Source organism: Pelophylax lessonae, assembly GCF_965119305.1.
Source record: "Pelophylax lessonae genome assembly, chromosome: 9".
Lineage (NCBI taxonomy): Eukaryota > Metazoa > Chordata > Amphibia > Anura > Ranidae > Pelophylax > Pelophylax lessonae.
In genome coordinates, this window is record NC_138776.1 from 32,691,741 (window position 1) to 32,715,513 (window position 23,773).

The window sequence follows — 23,773 nt, forward strand, 5'->3', positions numbered from 1 at the left end:
GGCCAGAAGTTCCGTCACCCCAAAACTCGCTCATCAGTGTCTTTATGGACCTTGCTTTGTGCACTGGTGCGCAGTCATGTTGGAACAGGAAGGGGCTATTCCCAAACTGTTCCCACAAAGTTGGGAGCATGAAGCTGTCCAAAATGTCTTGGTATGCTGACGTCTTAAAGCGGAGTTCCACCTAAAAAACAAAAAAAATACATAAAAATACCCCCGGGACAGTCAGGGCTAGTGCATTCCACAACGGATAGCCTCTGATCTGTCCTGGGTTGCACTTACCTGCAAGAAGAAATACTTACCTTGAAAATGTCTTCTCCAGCGCTGCCATCTCAGGTGTGGGCATCTTGAAGCCAGCGCGATCCTCTTCCGTCCTCTTTGGTCCCACAATGCACTGCGCCGGCCCCGCCGTCACTTCCGGGTCTGCAGCGTCATCCCTGCACAGCTCCTGGGCATGCCCAGAAGCTGTTTAGCAAGGTATGACGGCGCCTGCACCGGAACTGACGTCGGGGCCGGTGCAGGCGCATTGATTCCTGGGAGCGATGACGTTCAGCTCCCAGGAATCATTGCAAGCCAGGAAGTGACGACTCGCCGTGGCCGCCGAGGGGAGGAAGAGGAAGTAAGGTGAGTATATTTTCTTCTAAACGAGGTAAGTAAAAAAAATAATAAAATTGCGATTATCCATTTGTTTTTCAGGTGACCCGGACCAAGAAGATGGAACGAACTTTCATTTTCGGGTGGAACTCCGCTTTAAGAGTTCCCTTCACTAAAACTAAGGGGCCAAGCTCAACCCCTAAAAAACAACTGCACACCATAATCCCCCCTCCAACAAATTACTTGGACCAGTGCACAAAGCAAGGTCCATAAAAGACATGGATAAGCAAGTTTGGGGTGGAGAAATTTGACTGGCCTGCACCTAATATAGAACAACTGTGGGATGCATTAGAGAGGAGACTAAGAGCCAGGCCTTATTGTCCACATCAGTGCCTGACCTCACAAATGCGCTTCCGGAAGAATGCCCATAGACACACTCCTAAACCTTGTGGACAGCCTTCCCAGAAGAGTTGAAGCCGTTAGAGCTGCAAAGGGTGGGCCAACTCAATATTGAACCCTACGGTCTAAGACTGGGATGCCATTAATGTTTATGTGTGTGTAAAGGCAGGTGTCCCAATACTTTTGGTAATATAGTATATATAAAACAAGGAGCCATTCACAGTGCTCCAAAGGTTAACACAGAGTGATTAAGTTTTAGTTTGACATTTCAGCAAGCACAAAGTTGTCTTCCACAGGACAACAGTAAAGTGAAACAAAAACACCATATATACCCTAAAAACCCTCCCATCATCACCACCCATATGTGATGACATCATAAAGGGCAAATGTCAAAGTTCCAACCCAAAAAAAAAAAAAAAGTAGGTAGATGTCCACACTGAAAACACAGAAAAAAAGCTGACAAAGTAGTACATACAAAATGGTCATCATCAAAGATGGAGCCAACCAATAATGGCAAGTGCCAGAGATAAGAAAAAGGAATGACATAGCATGTGACCTAAGCAAGGTGGGCACCAGAGTTGAATCAGGGCTGAAACAGGAGAAAATGGCAGACAGTTCAATGTACAAGGGTGGGGCTATCTAGAGCGCAAACTGCAACACCAGAGATGTAGATCAAGCGGCCAAAAACAGACTTGAACCCAGTGTACAATACTAAATCAATTTGCTGAGAGATAAATAGCTTAGCTTAGAAAGCCCCTCCTCCCCTCCTCCCATGATTCCTCCTGGTATGTATGACATCATTTTGGCCTAGGCCAGAAACCAGGAAACCGCTAAAGAAATGTAAGAAAGAAAGTTTAAAACAAGTAAATATAATATACCTTCCAATCTTTTTACTAATGCTAGCAAAAAAAGGATTTTAGTTTAGTTTTGGCTTTAACCACTTGCCGACCGCCGCAAGTACATATACTGCGGCGGTCGGCCCCTCACAGGCAAAGTAACGTACCGGTACGTCACTAGCCTGTGAGGCTCTGGGGAGCGCGCGCACGCGATGTCCGCCGCTCACTCACGATCGTCCGTGACAGCGAGAGAAAGGCAGGCGGCTGATGTAAACAAGCCGCCTGTCATTCTCCCCTGTGTAGGAGCAGTGATCATACGGTTCTACTATGTAGGACCGTTGATCATTGTTCCTACACCTCAAGCCACAGCCAATCACAGTTAGAATCACGCCCCTAGGGACACACTTAACCCCTCCCTCTCAAAAAAAGTTAACCCCTTCACTACCAGTGTCATTTTTACAGTAACAGTGTATATGTATAGCACTGATTACTGCAGTAATGTCACTGGTACCCCCAAAAGTGTCAAAAATGTCAGTCAAGGGTCCGATCTGTCCACCCCAATGTCACAGTCCCGCAAAAAAAAAAAAAAAAAAAACAGATCGCCGCCATTATGCCTTAAAAAAAAAAAAAAAACAACAAAAATGACAAAAATCTTTCCCTTTGTTAGTAAATGCGATAACTCTTGCGCAAACCAATCAAAATACGCTTTTTGCAATTTTTTTTTACCAAACACATGTAGCATAATACAAATTGGCCGAAAATGTTAAAAAATTTTGATTTTTACATTTTTTTGGGGGGAATTTCATATAAAAAATGTGAAAAATATTGTTATTTTTGCAAAATTGACGCTCTTTTTTTGTGTATAGCGCATGATCAAAAAAATCGCAGGGGTGATCAAATACCACCAAAAGAAAGCTCTGTTTGTGGGAAAAAAAGGACGTCAAATTCGTTTAGGTACAGCGTTGCACGACCGCGCAATTGTCCGTTAAAGTCACGCAGTAAAAAAAAAAAAAAAAAAAAATCGCAAAAAACCCCCTGGTCAGGAAGGGGGTAAAATCTTCTGGGGCTTAAGTGGTTAAACATACATCCCAGGAGTCTTCATGGGGGGGAGGGGAGGAGCGGCTTTCCCAGCAAAGTACACTCAGGACTGCCAACGCCCCCATGACTTTTTTTTTTAACTGACAAAACATAAAAAAATTTACAGACAAGAGCACATTTTTTTACGGACATCCTGAAATAGAACATAAATCAAGACAGTCAATATTTAAGCAGCATAAACAATATATAAACATTAACGGTACTCAGAACAAGCAATCTGCTGGCTTCATCGTTAAAAACTCAAAACAAAGGGAAAAATGTGAGCATGACTAGGATTATGAAAGGCCTGGGGCACACGGAGATAAAACAGAAAAACATGTTCTGTGGCGTTCAAAGCACGCAGCAGCCAATGGTATTGCATGCCCAGATTTTGCCTAAAAGGGGCTTAAAGGAGGAGAATTCACCACTTCTGGACCGGGCCTATTTCTGACACTTGTTTACAAGTTAAAATCATTTTTTTTTGCTAGAAAATTACTTAGAACCCCCAAACATTATATATATATATTTTAGCAGAGACCCTAGGGAATAAAATGGAGATTGCTGCAATATTTTTTTATCCGTAGCAGTCTTAGAAACGCAATTTTTTTTGGAAAAAAAAAAACACTTTTTTTAATTAAAAAAGATAATGTTACGCCGAGTAAATAGATACCTACCATGTCATGCTTTAAAATTGCGCATGCTCATGGAATGACGACAAACATTGGTACTTAAAAATCCCCATAGGCGACAAAAATTTCTACAGGTTACCAGCTTAAGCCCCGTACACATGCACCGATTGTTGGCCGACCGATCGGCCGTCTTTTGTCCGGTGTTGTTGTGTTGGTTGGAATGTGCTCTAGACTGCACACGAATTTTGTCGGCCAACAAAAACCAACTTCAGAAGTGATGTCATGTGCTGGTTTACTTTCCGTGTGTTTTTTCTTCTCTGAGCATGCCCAGTCTTGCTCATCTGACTTTTGTCTGCTGAAATCTGTACTGACTGACGAACAATCGGCCGTTCTGGTGACGGCCAACAAAAATTTTATAGCATGCGCACCAGATTTTGTTCGGCCGAAAAGTCGCAGTCGGTTGTCGGAAACATCATACTAACAAGCCGATAATCGGCCGATCAGGCGGCGGCCGAAAATTCACGGCCAACAATCGGTACGTGTGTTCGGGGCTTCACAGGGAAGCTCTGGGGCTCAAATTATTGCTCTCGCTCTAACAATCACGGCGATACCTCACGTGTGGTTTGAATACAGTTTAGATATGTGGGCGGGACTTGCATATACGTTCGCTTCTGCGCGCGAGCTAACGGGGACAGGGCGTTTTAATTTTTCCTTTTTCCTATTTATTTTATCTATTATTTTTTATTTTTACACAATTTTTTTTTTAAATGTTTTTGATCATTTTTATTCCTATTACAAGGAATGTAAAGATCCCTTGTAATATAAATAAGCATGACAGGACCTCTTTTATGTGAGATCTGGGGTGAAAAAGACCTCCGATCTCATATCTACACTAAAAAAGAAAAAATGCGTTGCTAGCAGACAACGTTTGACGTCGCTCCGGTCCTCCAAGGCCATAGAGTCTAGTGAGGGCCATCATGCCCTCACTCGACTTCCTGCCTGTGAGGAGTGCAGACCGGAAAGTTTTCCCCACTACCGGCGGGTCCGGCAAGCAGGGAAGACGACTGGGAAGCGGCGGGAGGGGGGCACCTCTCCCGCTGCACCGTAAGGATGATCCCGCGGTGAATCCACCGCTGGGACAACCCTTATGTAAAAGAGGACCACCGGCAGTGGTCTGCTGCCATAACCCCGGTATTTAACGTCAATGTACCGACGTATAACTGGCGGTCCAGAACTAGTTAAACAAAATCGATTTCTAGCCCACTAGAGGACGTCCGCCCCTCATGAAATCTGTTTCGATTGTTTGGTCAGAGACATTTACACCAGTGGTCTGCTGGAGGTCATTTTGTAGGGCTCTGGCTGTGCTCATCCTGTTCCTCCTTGCACAAAGGAGCAAATACCGGTCCTGCTGATGGGTTAAGGTTCTTCTGCGGCCCTGTCCAGCTCTCCTAGAGTAACTGCCTGTCTCCTGGAATCTCCTCCATGCTCTTTAGACTGTGCTGGGAGACACCGCAAACCTTCTGGCAATGACACGCATTGATGTGCCATCCTAGAGTTGTTGCCACATCTATAGGGTCCAGGTATTGCCTCATGCTACCAGTAGTGACACTGACCCTAGCCAAATGCAAAGCTATCGAAAAACAGTCAAAAAGAGGCGTAGGAAACAAAAATTGTGGCCTCCACCTGTAAAACCATTCCTATTTTGAAGGTCCTCTCGTTGTCCATCTAGTGCACCTGATGTTAATTTCATTATCATCAAAGCAGCTGAAACTGATTAACAACCCCCTCTGCTACCTAACTGACCCAATCAATATCCCAGGAGTTTAATTGACTTGATGCTATATTCTGATTAAAAAGTGTGCCTTTAACCACTTTAGCACTGCTCGCTGTGCCTCTACTGCGGCACAGTGGCTCGTTATCGTCTGGTGACGTAGACCTACGTCACCAGACATTCCCCTCTCTCCGCTGCCGGAGGCTCGCTCCCGCTGTATTCAGTCACAGCGGGAGTCAGGCCAGGGGAGGAGAGGCGGTGATCACCGCTGCTCTTCCCTGATCATCGGGGATCGAGTGTGCAGATCCGCCCACTTGTGTAAACAAAGCGGGCGGATCACCTAAGTGACAGGCAGTGACAGATTGCAGGATTCAGCATAGCTGAACATGCGATCTGTCCCTGTGTCACTCAGACACCTCCCCCCACACATGTCAGTAAGCACCAGGCATACATTAACCCCTTGATCACCAATAAAGTTAACCCCTTCCCTGCCAGTGTCATTTTTACAGTAACAGTGCATATTTATAGCACTGATTACTATAGTAATGTCACTGGTACCCCCAAAAGTGTCAAAAATGTCAGTCAAGGGTCCGATCTGTCCGCTGCAATGTCGCAGTCCCGCAAAAAAAAAAAACGCAGATCGCCGCCATTACGCGTTGTAAAAAAAAAAAAAAACAACAAAAATGACAAAAATCTTTCCCTTTGTTAGTAAACGCAATAACTTTTGCGCAAACCAATCAAAATACGCTTTTTGCGATTTTTTTTTACCAAAAATATGGTAAAAAAAAAAATTGGCCTAAAATGTTAAAAAAAATTAGATTTTTACATTTTTTGGGGAATTTCATATAAAAAATTGTGAAGAAATATTGTTATTTTTGCAAAATTGACGCTCTTTTTTTGTTTATAGCGCATGATCAAAAAAAAAAAAAAAAAACACACAGGTGATCAAATACCACCAAAAGAAAGCTCTGTTTGTGGGAAAAAAAGGACGCCAAATTCGTTTAGGTACAGCATCGCACGACCGCGCAATTGTCCGTTAAAGTCACGCAGTGCCGAATCGCAAAATAGGCCCTGGTTAGGAAGGGGGTAAAATCTTCCGGGGCTTAAGTGGTTAGGCAGCTCCTGAGAGTCAACATGACAGCCAAGCAATTTGAATTTATAGAATGGAAAGGGAAAGGGTAAGCAATATATCCTAGAAGTTTTTCTAATGACAAGGTAGATGGAATCTTATGTTACGTTAATTGAATTTAAAAGAAATACCTTTTTAGTTGCCATAAACTGATCTCGCATGTGCTTTCCTCCTGCTTCGCTTTCCAACATAGGACCATCTTAACTCTAAAGCCACAAAATCCTTTTTAAGTCTTTGAACAGTTCAATCCCATGAATGCATTGACAATGTGTTCCACCCAATAAAGAGATCGCAGTCACTCCTGGACAAACAGTCCACCTTGGAGACAGTGGCCACCTTACACCATCTCTCCGGTCATCCTGTAGGCTGCGGGAAGAGTTTCCAATTACAAATGTAATGTGGGTTAATTCCTGGAGACTTCATGAATTAATGCTGGTCTTCTTGGCTCTCAGTATTTTCTTTGGATTCCTTTTAATGAACGTAGAGAGTCACCTGTTGGGTTAGAACATCAGAACAATTACTGAAAGCTTAGAAAACAAGACAATGTAACCATAAGTCTTCCCATTTAATGCAGTAACCAATTAACAAAGCAACAATGGCAGTCACTGTAGAAAGCAAGGGAAAGGTACACATGGATAGAGCAATACACAAAACAATACAAAGGGAGTCCCTAGGACACAGCCAAGCTTGCCAGCAAAATAAATTAAATTTATTAATAAATAAATAAAATAAAACCTATTTTTTGAACAACTTAGGTTAAAAAACAGGGGTTTTAGTTGCATACATTTGCAAATCCATGTGGAAACAATACTGTGTAAAGCTGACCACACACCAATTCTATGTCAAAAAGTTTTCTGAAACTTGTTCGGATTTTCAAATGGTTATTGGAGTCCATTCAGGAGGTTGTTTTCAACTCTAGTGACATGAAAACTAGAAGGAGCAGGATCAAAATTTTCTTCTTGAACAAACAAAATTCTGTGTATGTAGTTTTCATTTGGGAAAAATCCTACATATAATAATGAAACTTGTTTAACCACTTTACCACCGGAGGATTTTGCTGTCTTACGCCCAGGCCACTTTTTGCTATTTGGCGCTGTGCGACTTTAACTGACAATTGCGCGGTCATGCGACGCTGTACCGAAATGAAATTTACGTCCTTTTTTCCCCCACAAACAGAGCTTTCTTTTGGTGGTATTTGTTCACCTGTGCGATTTTTACTTTTTGCGCTATAAACAAAAAAAAAAGCGTTTATTTTGAAAAAATAACAATATTTTTAACATTTTTTTTATACGAAATTCCTCCCAAAAAATATGTAAAAATCAAATTTTTTAAAAATTTTTGGCCAATTTGTTTTCTGCTACCTATGTTTTGTAAAAAAAAAATCACAATAAGCGTATTTTGATTGGTTTGCGCAAAAGTTATTGCGTTTACTAACTAAGGGAAAGATTTCTGTCATTTTTGGAGTTTTTTTTTAACGAGTAATGGCGGCGATCTGCGATTTTTTTTGCGGGACTGCGACATTGCGGCGGACAGATCGGACCCTTGACTGACATTTTTGACACTTTTGGGGTTACCAGTGACATTACTACAGTAATCAGTGCTATACATATGCACTGTTACTGTAAAAATGACACTGGCAGGGAAGGGGTTAATTTTATTGGAGAGGGAGGGGTTAATGTATGCCTGGTGCTTACTAACGTGTGTGGGGGGAGGTGACTGAGTGACACAAGGACAGATCGCAGGTTCAGCTATGCTGAACACTCCGATCTGTCACTCCCTGTCACTTAGGAGATCCGCCCGCTCTGTTTACACAGGCGGGCGGATCTCCAAACTCGATTCCCCGACGATCAGGGAAGAGCAGCGGCGATCGCCGCCGCTCCTCCCCTGGCCCGACTCCCGCTGTGAATGAAAACAGCGGGAGCGCGCCTCCGGCGGAGCGCGAGCGCTGCCTACAGGGGGAGGAGTCCAGCGACGTAGGTCTACGTCGCTGGACGATAACGAGCCACTGTGTCGCAGTAGAGGCACAGTGAGCGGATGTAAAGTGGTTAATTACATCTTGGATTCCATTAAAATAGCTGGTCTGTACAAAATTATAAGGGCTGTCAAACAGTGTTAATTTTGTTGACTAAAACCGACTAAAACGTTTTCGTCGACTCAATTAACATAATTTTAGTTGACTAAAATACGACTAAAACTAAAACAATTCAGATGACTAAAATACGACTAAAACTAAAACAATTCAGATGACTAAAATACGACTATTTTGCATGGCATTTTAGTCCTAAGACTATAACTAAAACTAAATAAAAAATTGACATCATCAAAATGAACACTCCTCTGCTGGCCATTTCTATATCGGCAACACAATGCTATCCAGAGCATGTAATAATAGGACATTAAAGTTTAAACATGTATTGCACCACCACATACGCATAAGTAAGGAGCATCTACTAAGCTGCTGAAAACTAAACAATTAAGAAAAAGGCTTTTCTGATATTTTTCCCTAATATTTAATGTTGGTAATATATTCAGGTAATATGTGCAATGACATTACAGCCAATGGAGTTTACAGTTTTTTGGGGTTTTTTTATTTTAAAGTTGCACTTCGGTTTGTCAAAAAGCAATATTTCTGTTTGTTTATGAAACTTGGTTTTATTTGTAAAGATGTTATATATCTCAATGGCTAATCTGTGTCTGTAGTGCGTGTTCAAACCTTATAATACCGTATATACTCGAGTATAAGCCGACCCGAGTATAAGCTGAGACTCCTACTTTTACCACAAAAAGATGGGAAAAATGATTGACTTGAGTATAAGCCTAGGGTGAGAATGCAGGGCGGCGGGCATGGTACAGGAGAATGCAGGGTACTGGCATGGTACAGGAGAATGCAGGGTGGCGGGCATGGTACAGGAGAATGCAGGGTACTGGCATGGTACAGGAGAATGCAGGGTACTGGCATGGTACAGGAGAATGCAGGGTGACTGGCATGGTGCAGGAGAATGCAGGGTGGCTGGCATGGTGCAGGAGAATGCAGGGTGACTGGCATGGTACAGGAGAATGCAGGGTACTGGCATGGTACAGGAGAATGCAGGGTACTGGCATGGTACAGGAGAATGCAGGGTACTGGCATGGTACAGGAGAATGCAGGGTACTGGCATGGTGCAGGAGAATGCAGGGTGGCTGGCATGGTACAGGAGAATGCAGGGTGACTGGCATGGTACAGGAGAATGCAGGGTGACTGGCATGGTACAGGAGAATGCAGGGTGACTGGCATGGTACAGGAGAATGCAGGGTACTGGCATGGTACAGGAGAATACAGGGTACTGGCATGGTGCAGGAGAATGCAGGGTACTGGCATGGTGCAGGAGAATGCAGGGTGACTGGCATGGTGCAGGAGAATGCAGGGTGACTGGCATGGTGCAGGAGAATGCAGGGTGGCTGGCATGGTACAGGAGAATGCAGGATACTGGCATGGTACAGGAGAATGCAGGGTACTGGCATGGTACAGGAGAATGCAGGGTACTGGCATGGTACAGGAGAATGCAGGGTACTGGCATGGTACAGGAGAATGCAGGGTACTGGCATGGTACAGGAGAATGCAGGGTGACTGGCATGGTACAAGAGGATCCGGGGTTGTGGGCATACTACAGGAGATGCAGTGCTGTGGGCATGGTACAGGTGGACCATGCCTGCAGCACTGCATCCCTTGTAGTATGCCCGCAGCCCTGCATAATGGCAGGTAGTGCAGCTGTTTCACTTACCTGTTCCAGAGGCGCCTTCATTTTAAAAATGGCGCCGCCCGGCGCCGACACGTCATTGCGCACACGCCGCCGCCGCTCGTATACTTTCAGCTATTCCCGGCCTGTCCCGAGCGGCGGCGGCGCGTGCGCAATGACATGTATGCGCCGGGCGGCACCATTTTTAAAGCTTAAGCACGTCGGAGCGGCCAGGGACTTTTTTTTTTTTCTTGACTCGAGTATAAGCCGAGGGGGACGTTTTCAGCACAAAAAAATGTGCTGAAAAACTCGGCTTATACTCGATTATACACGGTAATATATTATTCGATTTTTACTCCAGGAGTATACAATTCGTTTGGAAATGCTAGAGAAATGTTTAAATAATGCATTACAATTAACCTAAACCTATTTGATTTGTAGTTGACTAAAATGTATGAGATTTTATTCGACTAAAATATGACTAAAACAATTCAGATGACTAAAATACGACTAAAACTAAAATGGCATTTTAGTCAAAAGACTATAACTAAATCTAAAATCGCATTTCAGTCAAAAGACTAAAATACGACTAAAACTAAAATGGCATTTTAGTCAAAAGACTATAACTAAAACTAAATTGAAATTTGCTGCCAAAATTAACACCGCTGTCAAACAAAATTCGTTGACTTAATCACTTTAAGACCAAGCCTATTTTTGACACTTGTGTTTACAAGCTAAAATCTGTTTTTTTTTTTTTTTTTTTTGCAAGAAAACTACTTAGAACCCCCAAACATTATATATATTTTTTTAGCAGAGACCCTAGAGAATAAAATGGAGATCATTGCAGTATTTGCGCAGCAGTCTTCCAAACGCAATTTCTTTGGAAAAAATTAACTTTTTTGAATTAAAAAATAAGAAAACAGTAAAGTTAGCCCAATTTTTTTTCCATAAAGTGAAAGATGATGTTACGCCAAGTAAATAAATACTCAACATGTCATGCTTCAAAATTGCGCACGTTTGCGGAATGGCAACAAACTTTGGTACTTAAAAATCTCCACAGGCGACACTTTAAAAATGTCTACAGGTTACCAGCTTAGACTTACAGAGGAGGTCAAATGATTGCTCTCACTCTAACGATCACGGCGATACCTCACTTGTGGTTTGAGCACCGTTTACATATGTGGGCGGGGCTTCCGCATGAGTTCGCTTCTGCGCGTGAGCTAACGGGGACAGTGCGCTTTATTTTTTTTTCCTATTTATTTTATTTATTATTTTTGATTTTTACACAATTTTTTAAAAAAAGAAAACAATTATTTTTATTCCTATTACAAGGAATGTAAACATTCTTTGTAATAGAAATAGGCATGACAGGACCTCTTTATTGTGAGATCTGTGGTCAAAAAAAAAAACACCTCAGACCTCACAAGTACACTAAAAAAAAAAAAATGGTTAAAAAAAAATGGTTAAAAAAAAAAAAAAAAATGGTTAAAAAAAAAAAAAAAAAAAAAAAATCGGCTCTTTAACCTCTTAAGCCCCGGAAGATTTTACCCCCTTCCTAACCAGGGCCTATTTTGCGATTCGGCACTGCGTGACTTTAACGGACAATTGCACGGTCGTGCGACGCTGTACCTAAACTAGTTTGATATCCTTTTTTTCCCCCACAAACAAAGCTTTCTTTTGGTGGTATTTGATCACCTGTGCGATTTTTTGATCATGCGCTATAAACAAAAAATGGGCGTCAATTTTGCAAAAATAATATTTTTCACATTTTTTTTATATTCAATTCACCAAAAAAAAAATGTAAAAATCGAAATGTTTTAACATTTTAGGCCAATTTGTTTTATGCTACATATTTTTGGTAAAAAAAAAAAAAAATCACAAAAAGCGTATTTTGATTGGTTTGCGCAAAAGTTATTGCGTTTACTAACAAAGGGAAAGATTTTTGTCATTTTTGTTGGGTTTTTTTTAACGCGTAATGGCGGCAATCTGCGATTTTTTTTGCGGGAGTGCCACATTGCGGCGGACAGATCGGACCCTTGACTGACATTTTTGACACTTTTGGGGTTACCAGTGACATTACTGCAGTAATCAGTGCTATACATAAGCACTGTTACTGTAAAAATGACAGTGGCAGTGAAGGGGTTAACTTTTTTTGAGAGGGAGGGGTTAAGTGTGTCCCTAGGGGCGTGATTCTAACTGTGATTGGCTGTGGCTTGAGGTGTAAGAGCAGTGATCAATGGCCCTACATAGTAGAACCGTATGATCTCCATTCTTACACAGGGGAGAATGACAGGCGGCTGTGTTTACATTAGCTGCCTGCCTTTCTCCCGCTGTAACGGACGATCGCGAGTGCCCGGCAGACATCGGGTCCGCCGGGCACACGCGCGGGGGGGGTCCATGACCGAGCGGGAGCGTCCATTCAGCGGCGCGCGCTCGCTCCCCAGAGCCTCACAGGCTAGTGAGGTACCCATACGTCACTTTGTCTGTGAGGGGCTGACTGCTGCCGTATATAGTCGGACGGCAGTCGGCAAGTGGTTAAACCGGTTTCTAGACAAAGACGTTTGACGTCGCTCTGTTCCTCCAAGACCATAGAGTCGAGTGAGGGCCATCTTGCACTTACTCGACTTCCTGTCTAAGAGGATTCAGGACCGGAACATTTTCCCCGCTGCCGACTGGTCCGAATCCGCCGCTGGGACCACCCTTACCTGAAAATCTTCTGCCACAACCCCAGTACTTAGTGTCAAAGGACTGACGTCAAACGGCGGCGGGCGGCCGGTAAATGGTTAATAATGGCAAGAAAGAATGTTCTGACATGTACACAGGAAAATGTAATAATATATGACCAGGTTTGCTCTAAAACAACCTCTCTCAACCTTTTCAGCACCCTTGAAATAACTTTCTCGTCTCAGGGAATCCCTGCTACAAATTAATATATTTATATATATATGTACATACATACATACATACACACACACACAGACACACCTCATGATACAAATGTGATGATCAATGGCAAGAATGCTCCTTACACTTGTGGTGTAAGAATAGTGGGAAGAACTATGTGGGAAGGCTGGGCTCACACTTATGCAAATTGGATGCTGGTTTCCCCGCATCCAATTTGCTTGACAGGAGAGTGTGACCGGCTCTCAATGGAGCCGGTTCACACACCTCCGGGGCGGCCGTGGTCCACACTGGAAAAGGGTCCTGTGCATCTTTGGCTCCTTTCAGATCCAAATTCAGGCCAACAATCCAAACCTGATTCCCACCTGAAACGGAGAACAGGGACGCACTGGACCCACTGCTGTGAGCCGTGGCCACAGCCTGATAGCTAAAAAGATAAATGGTAAAAGTAAAATGCGTTGTTCCAGACATTGACTTGATTATTTAAAGTTGATTGTAGAGGGGAAAACCTATAAAGAAGAGACTGATATGCTGCTCAGCTAAAACTATCTCAAATGCTTTAAAGTGGCAACCAAAACCAGAAAGACATGGAAGAAAAACGGAAAACTACCGAATTCTTCGAATGGATCGAAGAATTGCCAAAATGGCAAAGACCGCCAATGATCAGGGTGCTCCAGGGTGATCAAAGAAGGTGTAAAGTTACCTGTGAGTATTGTAACAATTAGAGGCGCCTATGTGAAGCCAAGCTATCGGCAAGAAGCCCCAGCAAAGTCCCATTTTTGAAAAAGCAACATGTGCCGAAGCGGTTGCAATTTGCCAAAGAACACATCGAATGGCCTAAAGAGAAATGACGCAACATTCTGTGGATTCTTGAAAGCAAGATTGTCTTTTTTGGGTCTAGGGGCTGCAGACAGTTTGTCAGACTACCCCAAACACTGAATTCAAGCCATAGTACACAGTGAAGCATGGTGGCACAAGTATCATGATATGGGGATGTTTCTCATACTATGGTGCTGGGCCTATTTATCGCATACCAGGGATCATGGATCAGTCTGAATACATCAAAATACTTCAAAAAGGTCATGCTGCTTTATGCCAAAAAAAAAATGCCCTTAAAATGGGTTCTTCAACAAAACAACGACCCCAAACACACCAGTAAGTGAGCAGTATCTTGGTTCCAGACCAACAAGATTAACATTATGGAGTGGCCAGCCCAATCCCAGGACCTTCATCCAATAAAAAAAAAAAATATTGTGGGGTGACATCAAAAATGTATGTTTCTGTGGTAAAACCAAGAAATGCAGAGGAGTTGTGGAATATAGTGCAAATGTCCTGGTCTGGAATACCTGTTCACAGGTGCCAGAAGTTGGTCGATTCCATGCAACACAGATGTGAAGCAGTTTTCAGAAACAGTGCCCGGTATTGAGGTAGTTAACAAGCTTACACTGCATCCTGATAGGGCAAAGCTTTGTCCAATCAGGGTGCAGAATGCACTGTGCAGTGCTCAGTGCATTGCAGGGTGTTTGGCGGGGCAAGCACCCTGCAAATTCGGGTATTCGGCAAATGTTCGGCCTGAACCATTTGCTCAACACTAAAGGCCAGGCGTCCCAATACTTTTGGTAATATAGTTTATATATGACAGGGGTTATAACCATTTCTTACCCTATCCGAAATTAAAAAAAAAAAAAAAACATTGTCATTAGTTTTACTTTCAGGTACAGCAACATAATAGAAGGCCAGAAACTGCCTTGGAGAGGCAGCTAAGGACTTCCAATATGCGTCTGAACCAAATGCAATAAGAACAATGGCAGACATTCCGATCTGTTTGAAGCTAGCAAAAAGGGAAAAGTGCATGTGGTGGACATGGAAATGTACAAATACTATACTATACAGGCGGTCCCCGAGTTACATGCATCCGATTTATATATGACTGATACTTGTAAACGGAGGGAGACAACAGGAAATAGGATGAATCTACCCCTAGGAAGGGAAATTCACTCCGGTAGGAGTTAAAATGGGAAAAAGGTGTCTCCACGAAAGCTTTATCACCAATCCTTGTTTCCACAACAGCCCAAAATTTTCAAAATCAAATTGTCACAGGGACAGAAAGTGAGGGGAAATCTTCTGAACAGGGACATAGACAGCAAAACAAACTTTACAGGGGGTGTTAACTAGAGATCGACCGATTATGGGCAAAGCCGATATATCGAGGGCCGATCTGCACTTTCCCCGATATATCGGAATCGGCCACCAAGGCCAATATTGCCGATATTTTCGGAAAGTGCTTGCCAGAAGCTAGAGGCTTCACCCCGGTACCGGCGTCTACAGCAGACGGTCGGCTGTCTTGTAATGACAACCGATGCGGCTGAGAAGCTGCTCGGCTGTCATTACAAGGAGCCGGAGGGTACTCCTCCCCCCTCCCACCACCTTCCGTGGCTCGCCCGGGTCACCAGTCCCACCAGCCTGCATGGCCGCCAAAGACCCGATCAAAGCCACATTTAGCTCTGATCGGGTCTCCATGCAAAAACCCGGAAGTGATCTCATGACATCACTTCCAGGTACTCTGCGCCAGATTAAAAAAAAATGACAGCATTCAAAACAGCCAAACTTGGCGTTTTGAATGCTTTTAAGTGCAGAGGAGGGGTTTGGGGTCTTTTAGACTCCCAGATCCCTCCACAAGAGTACCTGTCAAATAAAAAAAAAAAAAAGTTTTTAAATGTACGAAAATATCGGCCGATACTGATATGCATTGGCCAAAATATCGGTATCAGTATCGGCAACAAAAAAACTATATTGGTCGATCACTAGTGTTAACCCTTCCCCACGCGATCAAAAAAAAAAACGTAAAAAAATTATTCTTTTGGCTGGATTTATACTTAAAAAAATGTACCTGTTCCAACTTGCATACAAATTCAACTTAAAGCGGAGCTCCCCGCGGGATCCCTGGACAGGTAAGTGTCCTAATATTAAAAAGTCAGCAGCTACAAATACTTAATTCTTTCTAAAGCAGCCTGGGGCTCCTTTTTAAGAACAAATCTACAGAATATTGTTTGCAGCCTGGGGACTGCCTGTATATAGTCCCCAGCACACTTTGAATACATGTGGAAGCCACAATGCTGCTTAAAACCAAAATCTCGGTTTTAAATCTAGGGGGCTTTTTATTGTTTGTATAGTTTAACCAATTAAATCCCCTGGTTCAGTTACTGATATTATGAAGAACTATTACATTGAGAAATATTTTGTTCTCCAAGTCCTAAAGCTAAACCCAAGAAAAAAAATGTAATATAAAAAAAAAAAAAAACATGTTATACTTACCTGCTCTGTGCAGTTGTTTTGCACAGAGCAGCCCGGATCCTCCTATTCACAGGTCCCTCTTTGGCTCTCCTGGCCCCTCCCTCCTGTCGAGTACCCCCACAGCAAGCAGCTTGCTATGGGGGCTCCCGATCTGAGCTGCAGCTCCGTGTGTCCATCCAGACCCAGAGCCATGATTCAGCCCTGCCCTCTCTCTCTCTCCTGATTGACTAACTGACTTTGATCGACAGCATCGGGAGCCAATGGCACTGCTGCTGTGTCTCAGCCAATCAGAAGGGAGAGTCCCGGACGGCCAAGGCATTCGTGGACATCGCTGGATAAAGATGGGGCTCAGGTAAGTATTAGGGTATGGCTGAGGGGGGCTGCTACACACAGAAGGCTTTTCATCTTAAATCATAGAATGCATTAAGAAAAAAAAAAATATTCTGCCTTTGCAACCACTTTAATTTTTTTTTTCCGGCTTCTTTTTATTTATTTTCACCCGGTGATCCTGCCACTAACACATTGCCTGTCCTAGAGGGACAACACTCACTCACTGTACTAGTGGAGCAGCACTGTTACCCTAGAAGAGGACCACAGAACGCATACCCCTCACCTATTTTCTATAACATAGGTGGGGGTGTTCTGTAGTTCACAGGGGTACCTGGGAACAATGTAAATGATATCAGTATAGCGAACACAGGAAGTTATCAGCTCACAAGATATCTGGCTGGGCCAATATTTTGTATTGACCATACATGTATAACAAAATGTTTTTAATGGTAAATTTTACAATTTAAAATGGAGCAAATAATAGAAGTTGATTGTCAGTGCCGGTTCACACTAATACGACTTGTCAGGCGACTTGGTCAGCCTGGCAAGTCGTGCACCATTGCGGTAATTTAGTAGTACAGGACCGGTTCTAATAGGAGCGACACAAGTCGCTCTGACTTAGAAAAAGGGTCCTGTACTACTTCGGGGCGACCTCGGAGCGACTTGCATAGACATTCATTTTATGAAGTCCGTGCAAGTAGCGCCGAAGTCGCGCTGCACGCGACTTCACAGGTCGCCCCCTAAGTCGGAGCGACCTAGTGTGAACAGGCACTTAGGGTTAGCAACCACTTTAAAAAAATTGTGTTGGGCATTCAAAGCTAAAAACTGACAAGAGCATTAATCGTTTTGACTACTACTATTACATTTATAAGGTTTACCCAAAGCTCCAGTATTCTGACTATGCTCTCCTGTTGCCTGTCGTTGATTTAAGCCTAGTACACATGGACTGAATGTTGGGCAGCGTTGGCCGGTTTGTAAGATTCTGGTACCTTCGGTACCCTTATAGGTCATTTCCTTCTTCAGATTACGTCCCACCTTTTCAGCTAGGTGGAACGCATATACCTTTAAGCCGCATGACGTCATCACTAAGCGCCGCTCTGAGCGGCTATTTCAATCGCCGGCTTCTCTCTCACAAATTGTTCGTTCAAACCGCATGGTATACAGCCTTGTTTTACGCTGCCGGAGCCTCCAGCTATTGCCATACCTGGATAGACCGGAACCTCGCTATTGATCCTGTATCTCGCAACCCGATCATTCACTCATTACCGGACCCTTCAGCTTACTAATCTAACTAGTGATAAGTACCCCACAGGGGATTCCTTCCTATCAAACTTACACTATCTACTTCTGCATACTAAGGACTGTTACTATCTATGCATTACTATTACTATCATCTGCACTGTTACATAGATTGCTAGCTCTTGAGTCTACTACCATCTATATCCTTGCACTAAGTTAGCCTCTCCTGTACACTTCATCTGCTGTCCCCTACCACCTGTTATTGCACATGATTGCTAACCTATCTACCATCATCTACTACTCTCCTGAACATTACTATTGAGTACTCATCATTGCTATCACAACTCACGCCTGTCCTTTCAGCACATCACCTCTATACTATCATATACAACCTATCACTCCAGGAACATCTTATTGAGTGTATGTATATTGTATGCTGAAGCAGGCTGGCCACAATGATGAGTCTGGAGAGTTGGACATGGTGATTCAACACCTCTCTACACGACTACTGAGTGGAGATTCTGCAGCTGCAAATCCAACTCTCTAAACAAACGCTAGAGCGTTACACGGTTCAATAGAAAACGGTCAACATTTGGCCTTGTGTATACAGCCGGCTTCTGTTGAAGGGTCATGACTGAAAAAGGTTTGCCAACTGGCTCCCGATCAGCACTCTCAACCAATGACAGAGCGCTGAACGGAGTGTCCGGTGGGGGGGATCCCCCTGTCAGAACACAATAGCGCAGCAGAGCAGATCGCTATAATAACATTGAATTGTTAGCACAGCGGCTCCGACCTGAGCTGTCAGTTCTTTTTCCTTCAATCCAATGTAGTATGTACGAGGCCCATTCATTTAGAGCCCATTCAGACTAGCGCGACTTGTCAGGCGACTTGTCAGCCTGACAAGTCGCGGTAGGTCGCGGTCCATTGAGTAGTACAGGACCCGTTCCAATAGGAGCGACACAAGTTGCTCCGACTTAGAAAAAGGGTCCTGTACTACTTTGGGGCGACTTGCATAGACTTTTTGTGATTTGATTTTATGATGATATTGTAATAATACATTTTTGTATTTTATTCATCCATTGTCTGTTACTATTGTTTATCTACAAACATACCAAGCAAACCTTACCTTTAAAATCCCACACTCAGGGTGTGTCCCTAGATAGTGCATGGACTCATTGGGGCCTATTTTGAGTCCTTGATTTTGGGTGACACCCCATCTTCTTTTTATTCTATTTGCATAGACTTCCATTATGTGAAGTCCCTGCAAGTCGCTCCAAAGTCGCGGTGCACGCGACTTCACGGGTCGCCCCCCCCGAAGTCGGATCGCCTCAGTGTGAACCGGCTCTTAGGAATACTTTTTGTTAAGCTCAATGAAACGTTTTGTCACATTCGCCAGCTGCTACAGTTAACTGGGGGATCCCATTCAAATGTTGCTATTGGGCCCCATTATTTGTAGATTAAATCTATCCAAAATTAAAAATAAATAGCTTTGGGTATACATACACTTGAAGTTCGGCTACTCTCCAGCATGAAATTACAATTGTCTTTGTAGCAAGTCACAGCATGATACAATGTTATTTAAATTCCCCTTGGCCTAATGCATAATCCAACCAATTTGCCAAAACTTTTATATAGTTTGTCTGTCTTACCCATTCATTTCATTCATTAGCACACCTTTTTCATAATTACATGTTTCCACCTGCTCTGGTTGCAAAAGCCTTTAATTGGTAGTTAGACAAAGGATTTTAAAAAGTAGGTCACTATTTTACCCCTAAAGGATCTTTTAGGCTGCAGCACTGCCGAGAGAAATTGGAAATGCCTCCAGCTCAAACCTTTTATTTTAGCCAAATCCCACGTTATATACAGTACATTCCCTTTGGCTTGATCATTCCAAAGTACTGCGTCTTATGCCTTATGAAAAAGTGTACCCAAGATCTGGGTCAGAGATGTATCCAAAATATACGGGCTATTACTTGATACTAGAGATGGGCTCGGGTGTGTTAGAATTCCCACGTGCCTGATCCCACCAGGAAGCCAACACTGCACTCCGCTAAACACAGACACTGAGACATTTCCCGATCTGTGGCTGCACAAAATCGGGAAATTTCGCAGTGCCTGTGGTTAGCGGTGTGCAGTGTCAGCTTCCTGGCAGGATCGGGCAGGTGGGAACTCAAACACACCCGAGCCCATCTCTACTTGATATTCCTAATAAACTGTTAAATATGGCGCAGGAGGATAGGGACCTCTGGGTCAATAAAGTAGTTTAAGCAATGACATAGGTGGTATTGCAGCTCTATCAGGGGAGTCTTGAATGTATCGTTGATGTGACCTCCAGGGCACCATGTATCATATTTGGGGGGAATGTCCTAAGATCAAAGGATTCAGGAATGGGATTTTTGCTTTGCTGAGAAGGGTCATTGGAATATCAATCAATACAATCAATATCAAACCACCTAATATCTCTTTAAATCACTCTAAAAAAATGAGAACATTGAGAATACCCCACATCCTACCCCCAACCCCCTCCCCGAAACACCTCCACAAAGTACTGATCTTCTTTATCCTTCTTTAGCCTTTAGATAGGCAAAATCATGGAGAAAAAGCTTAAATTTCCCTGTTTTAAGCCAATTAAAAAATCTTCTAGATAATGACCCAAAAAAAGATAGATAGTATTCTGACCAGAAGGCAAGAGGAAAAGTTTGGGAGTCTTGGAATTCAATACGTGCACATCTCTCTATCCACTTAATGTGCAGCTTGGTTGAGTATCGATTAAGACTTTGAGGTCCTACATTTCTACTTTTCTTTATTCCTAACCTATGCTACTTTCTTCCTTTTTCTTCTTCTATTTTCTACTTTCTTTATTTCATACACACAACAAATATTCGCCCATGGGACTTTAAATGAGGCATAATACAAAAGTCATAAAATTACAATTCATTGTACAAGGATTGGATGGCATAAAAATGTTTGGCATATCAAGCCAATGGGTTTCACACAATATATACTGTACATAAATTTTTTACTTTCTATTTTTGTTTTACAACTTTGTGAAACACATTTGCTGAATACAGTAAACCCCCCTCCATTGCGGGGGTTACGTTCCGGACCCAGCCGCGAAAAGTGAAAATCCGCGAAATAGAAAAACCCTATTAAAATGCATTGTAGGCATGTTTTTTTTACTGTCACTGTACGTGTAAAAGCATTTTAAGGTCTTTAAACACACTTTTAAAACAATAGACACTCATTTAAACACATAAAAGATACTGAGAGACATAGCAAGAGCTATGGAAAACACAAAAATATTTCATTTTTAATGATTTATATAGTAAAATAACATTACAAAAAAAAAAAAAAACGCAATATACCGGGACCGCAAAAACTGAACCGCGATGGAGCGGGGGTTTACTGTACCTCTGTTCTTTTATGACTCTATGTAGCATATTGCCCGATAACAGGTATTGTTATGTACTTGTCTTTATTTGGATGACTGTACATCATACACTTATACATTGTAACATCTGAAAGCTTTCCTGGGATGCTTAAAGTTTTCTTTTTTGTGGATTGTAATCCTAATCTTGCCTAATAAAAAATATTGAATGTATATCGTTTGTGGATTGGCTCGGAGATCTCAGTAAACTCAATTATGATAGAAGTCATATTAGTATTTTCTTACATTATTAATTCGTTTGTCGATTTAGGATCTCCTTTTTAACAAACTGCAAATGGAATTTTTTAACAATTTTTTTTAGGTATTTGATGTCAATGGCAGTTATATCTAAAAACACTGTAACAAGCATTTACAACCTAGAGGCTTTGTTATACAAGACAGCTTACATCTAGGGAGCATAGAGCAAAAAAACCAGATGATTCACCTACCTTGTTGGTCCTGGTAGAGGTCAACATTTCCATTCTTTTTCTGTGACCACCCGGCTTTAAAATATAATCCTTTTCCCCAAGTTTTTCGTAGAAACCTTACTGTAACTTTTGTCACCTGCCCCCTGTAAAATATGACTTTGTCAGACCCGGTTTATCCCCAAGCTTTTTTCTTGTAATAGAGAGAATAGACTGAAACCTGCCAGACGAGTTACGTTGGGAGGAATGTTCATGTTCGAGTGTAACCACAAACACAACACACTAGAGGGGGTAACTTCAAACAATGGGCTTCCCCTTTACTAATTAGTTTCTGACTTTATCAATGGAGCCAGCTTTCTGTCTTTTAACCCCTTTGTGTCTCCATTCATTAATGACATGCAAACCATAGCTGTCCAAGATCAACTACTTCATTACTCAGTTGTGGTGCGAGAGTACAATATGCATACACACACATATATATATATACTGATGTGAATGTACAGTATAAGTGAAGCACGGCGTAAATTGATGGTGCTATAGAAGTACCTGAAACTATATATTATATATATATATATATATATATATATATATATATATATATATACACACACATACATATACACACAGTTGTACTCATAAGTTTACATACTCTGGCAGAATTTATGATTTGTTGGCCATTTTTCCGAGAATATGAATGATAAACACAAAAACCTTTCTTTCACTAATGGTTAGTGTTTGGCTGAAGACCATAGCTGTCCAAGAGGAACTAGTTCATTACTCAGTTGTGGTGCGAGAGTACTATAGATATCCGATTCCAAAAAAGTTGGGACACTGTACAAAATTGTGAGTAAAAAAAGGAATGGACTAATTTACAAATCTCAAACTTATATTTTATTCACAATAAAATATAGATAACATATCAAATGTTGAAAGTGAGACATTTTGAAATGTCATGCCAAATATTGGCATATTTTGGATTTCATGAGAGCTACACATACCAAAAAAGTTGGGACAGGTAGCAAAAGGAGGCCGGAAAAGTAAATTCACATACAAGGAACAGCTGGAGGACCAATTTGCAACTTATTAGGTCAATTGGCAACATGATTGGGTATAAAAAGAGCCTCTCAGAGTGGCGGTGTCTCTCAGAAGTCAAGATGGGCAGAGGAGCACCAAATCCCAAATGCTACGGCGAAAAAAAGTAGAGTAATATCAGAAAGGAGTTTCTCAGAGAAAAATTGCAAAGTGTTTGAAGTTATCATCATCTACAGTGCATAATATCATCCAAAGATTCTGAGAATCTGGAACAATCTCTGTGCGTAAGAGTCAAGGCTGGAAAACCATACTGGATACCCGTGATCTTCACGCCCTTGCAGGAATACTACTGTAATGGAAATCACAACATGGGCTCAGGAATACTTTCAGAAAACATTGTCGGTGAACACAACCCTTCGTGCCATTAACCGTTGCCGTCTAAAACTCTATAGGCCAAAAAAGAAGCCATATCTAACATGATCCAGAAGCGCAAATGTTTTCCCTGGGCCAAGGCTCATTTAAAATGGACTGTGGCAAAGTAGAAAACGGTTCTGTGGTCAGACGAATCAAAATTTGAAGTTCTTTTTGGAAAACTGGGAAGCCAGGTCATCCGGACTAAAGAGGACAAGGACAACCCAAGTTGTTATCAGCGCTCAGTTCAGAAGCCTGCATCTCTGATGGTATGGGGTTGCATGAGTGCGTGTGGCATGGGCAGCTTACACATCTGGAAAGGCACCATCAATGCTGACAGGTATATCTAAGTTCTAGAACAACATATGCTCCCATCCAGACGTCGTCTCTTTCAGGGAAGACCTTGCATTTTCCAACATGACAATGCCAGACCACATACTGCATCAATTACAACATCATGGCTGCGAAGAAGAAGGATCCGGGTACTGAAATGGCCAGCCTGCAGTCCAGATCTTTCACCCATAGAAAACATTTGGCGCATCAAAAAGAGGAAGATTCGACAAAGA

At 42.4% G+C, this 23,773-nt stretch overlaps 1 protein-coding gene across 1 annotated transcript in view; it reads right to left on the reverse strand.

The window, feature by feature from the left end:
• LOC309563654 (transient receptor potential cation channel subfamily V member 5-like) overlaps positions 1-6,637 on the reverse strand; it is a 91,544-nt gene extending 84,907 nt beyond the window's left edge. Inside the window, exon 1 of the mRNA XM_082268228.1 lies at positions 6,564-6,637. Within this exon, the coding sequence (XP_082124354.1) occupies positions 6,564-6,631 (68 nt within the window). The 5' untranslated portion in view covers positions 6,632-6,637. The remainder of the gene's footprint in view (positions 1-6,563) is intronic.
• Between the last annotated feature and the right edge of the window lie 17,136 nt (positions 6,638-23,773).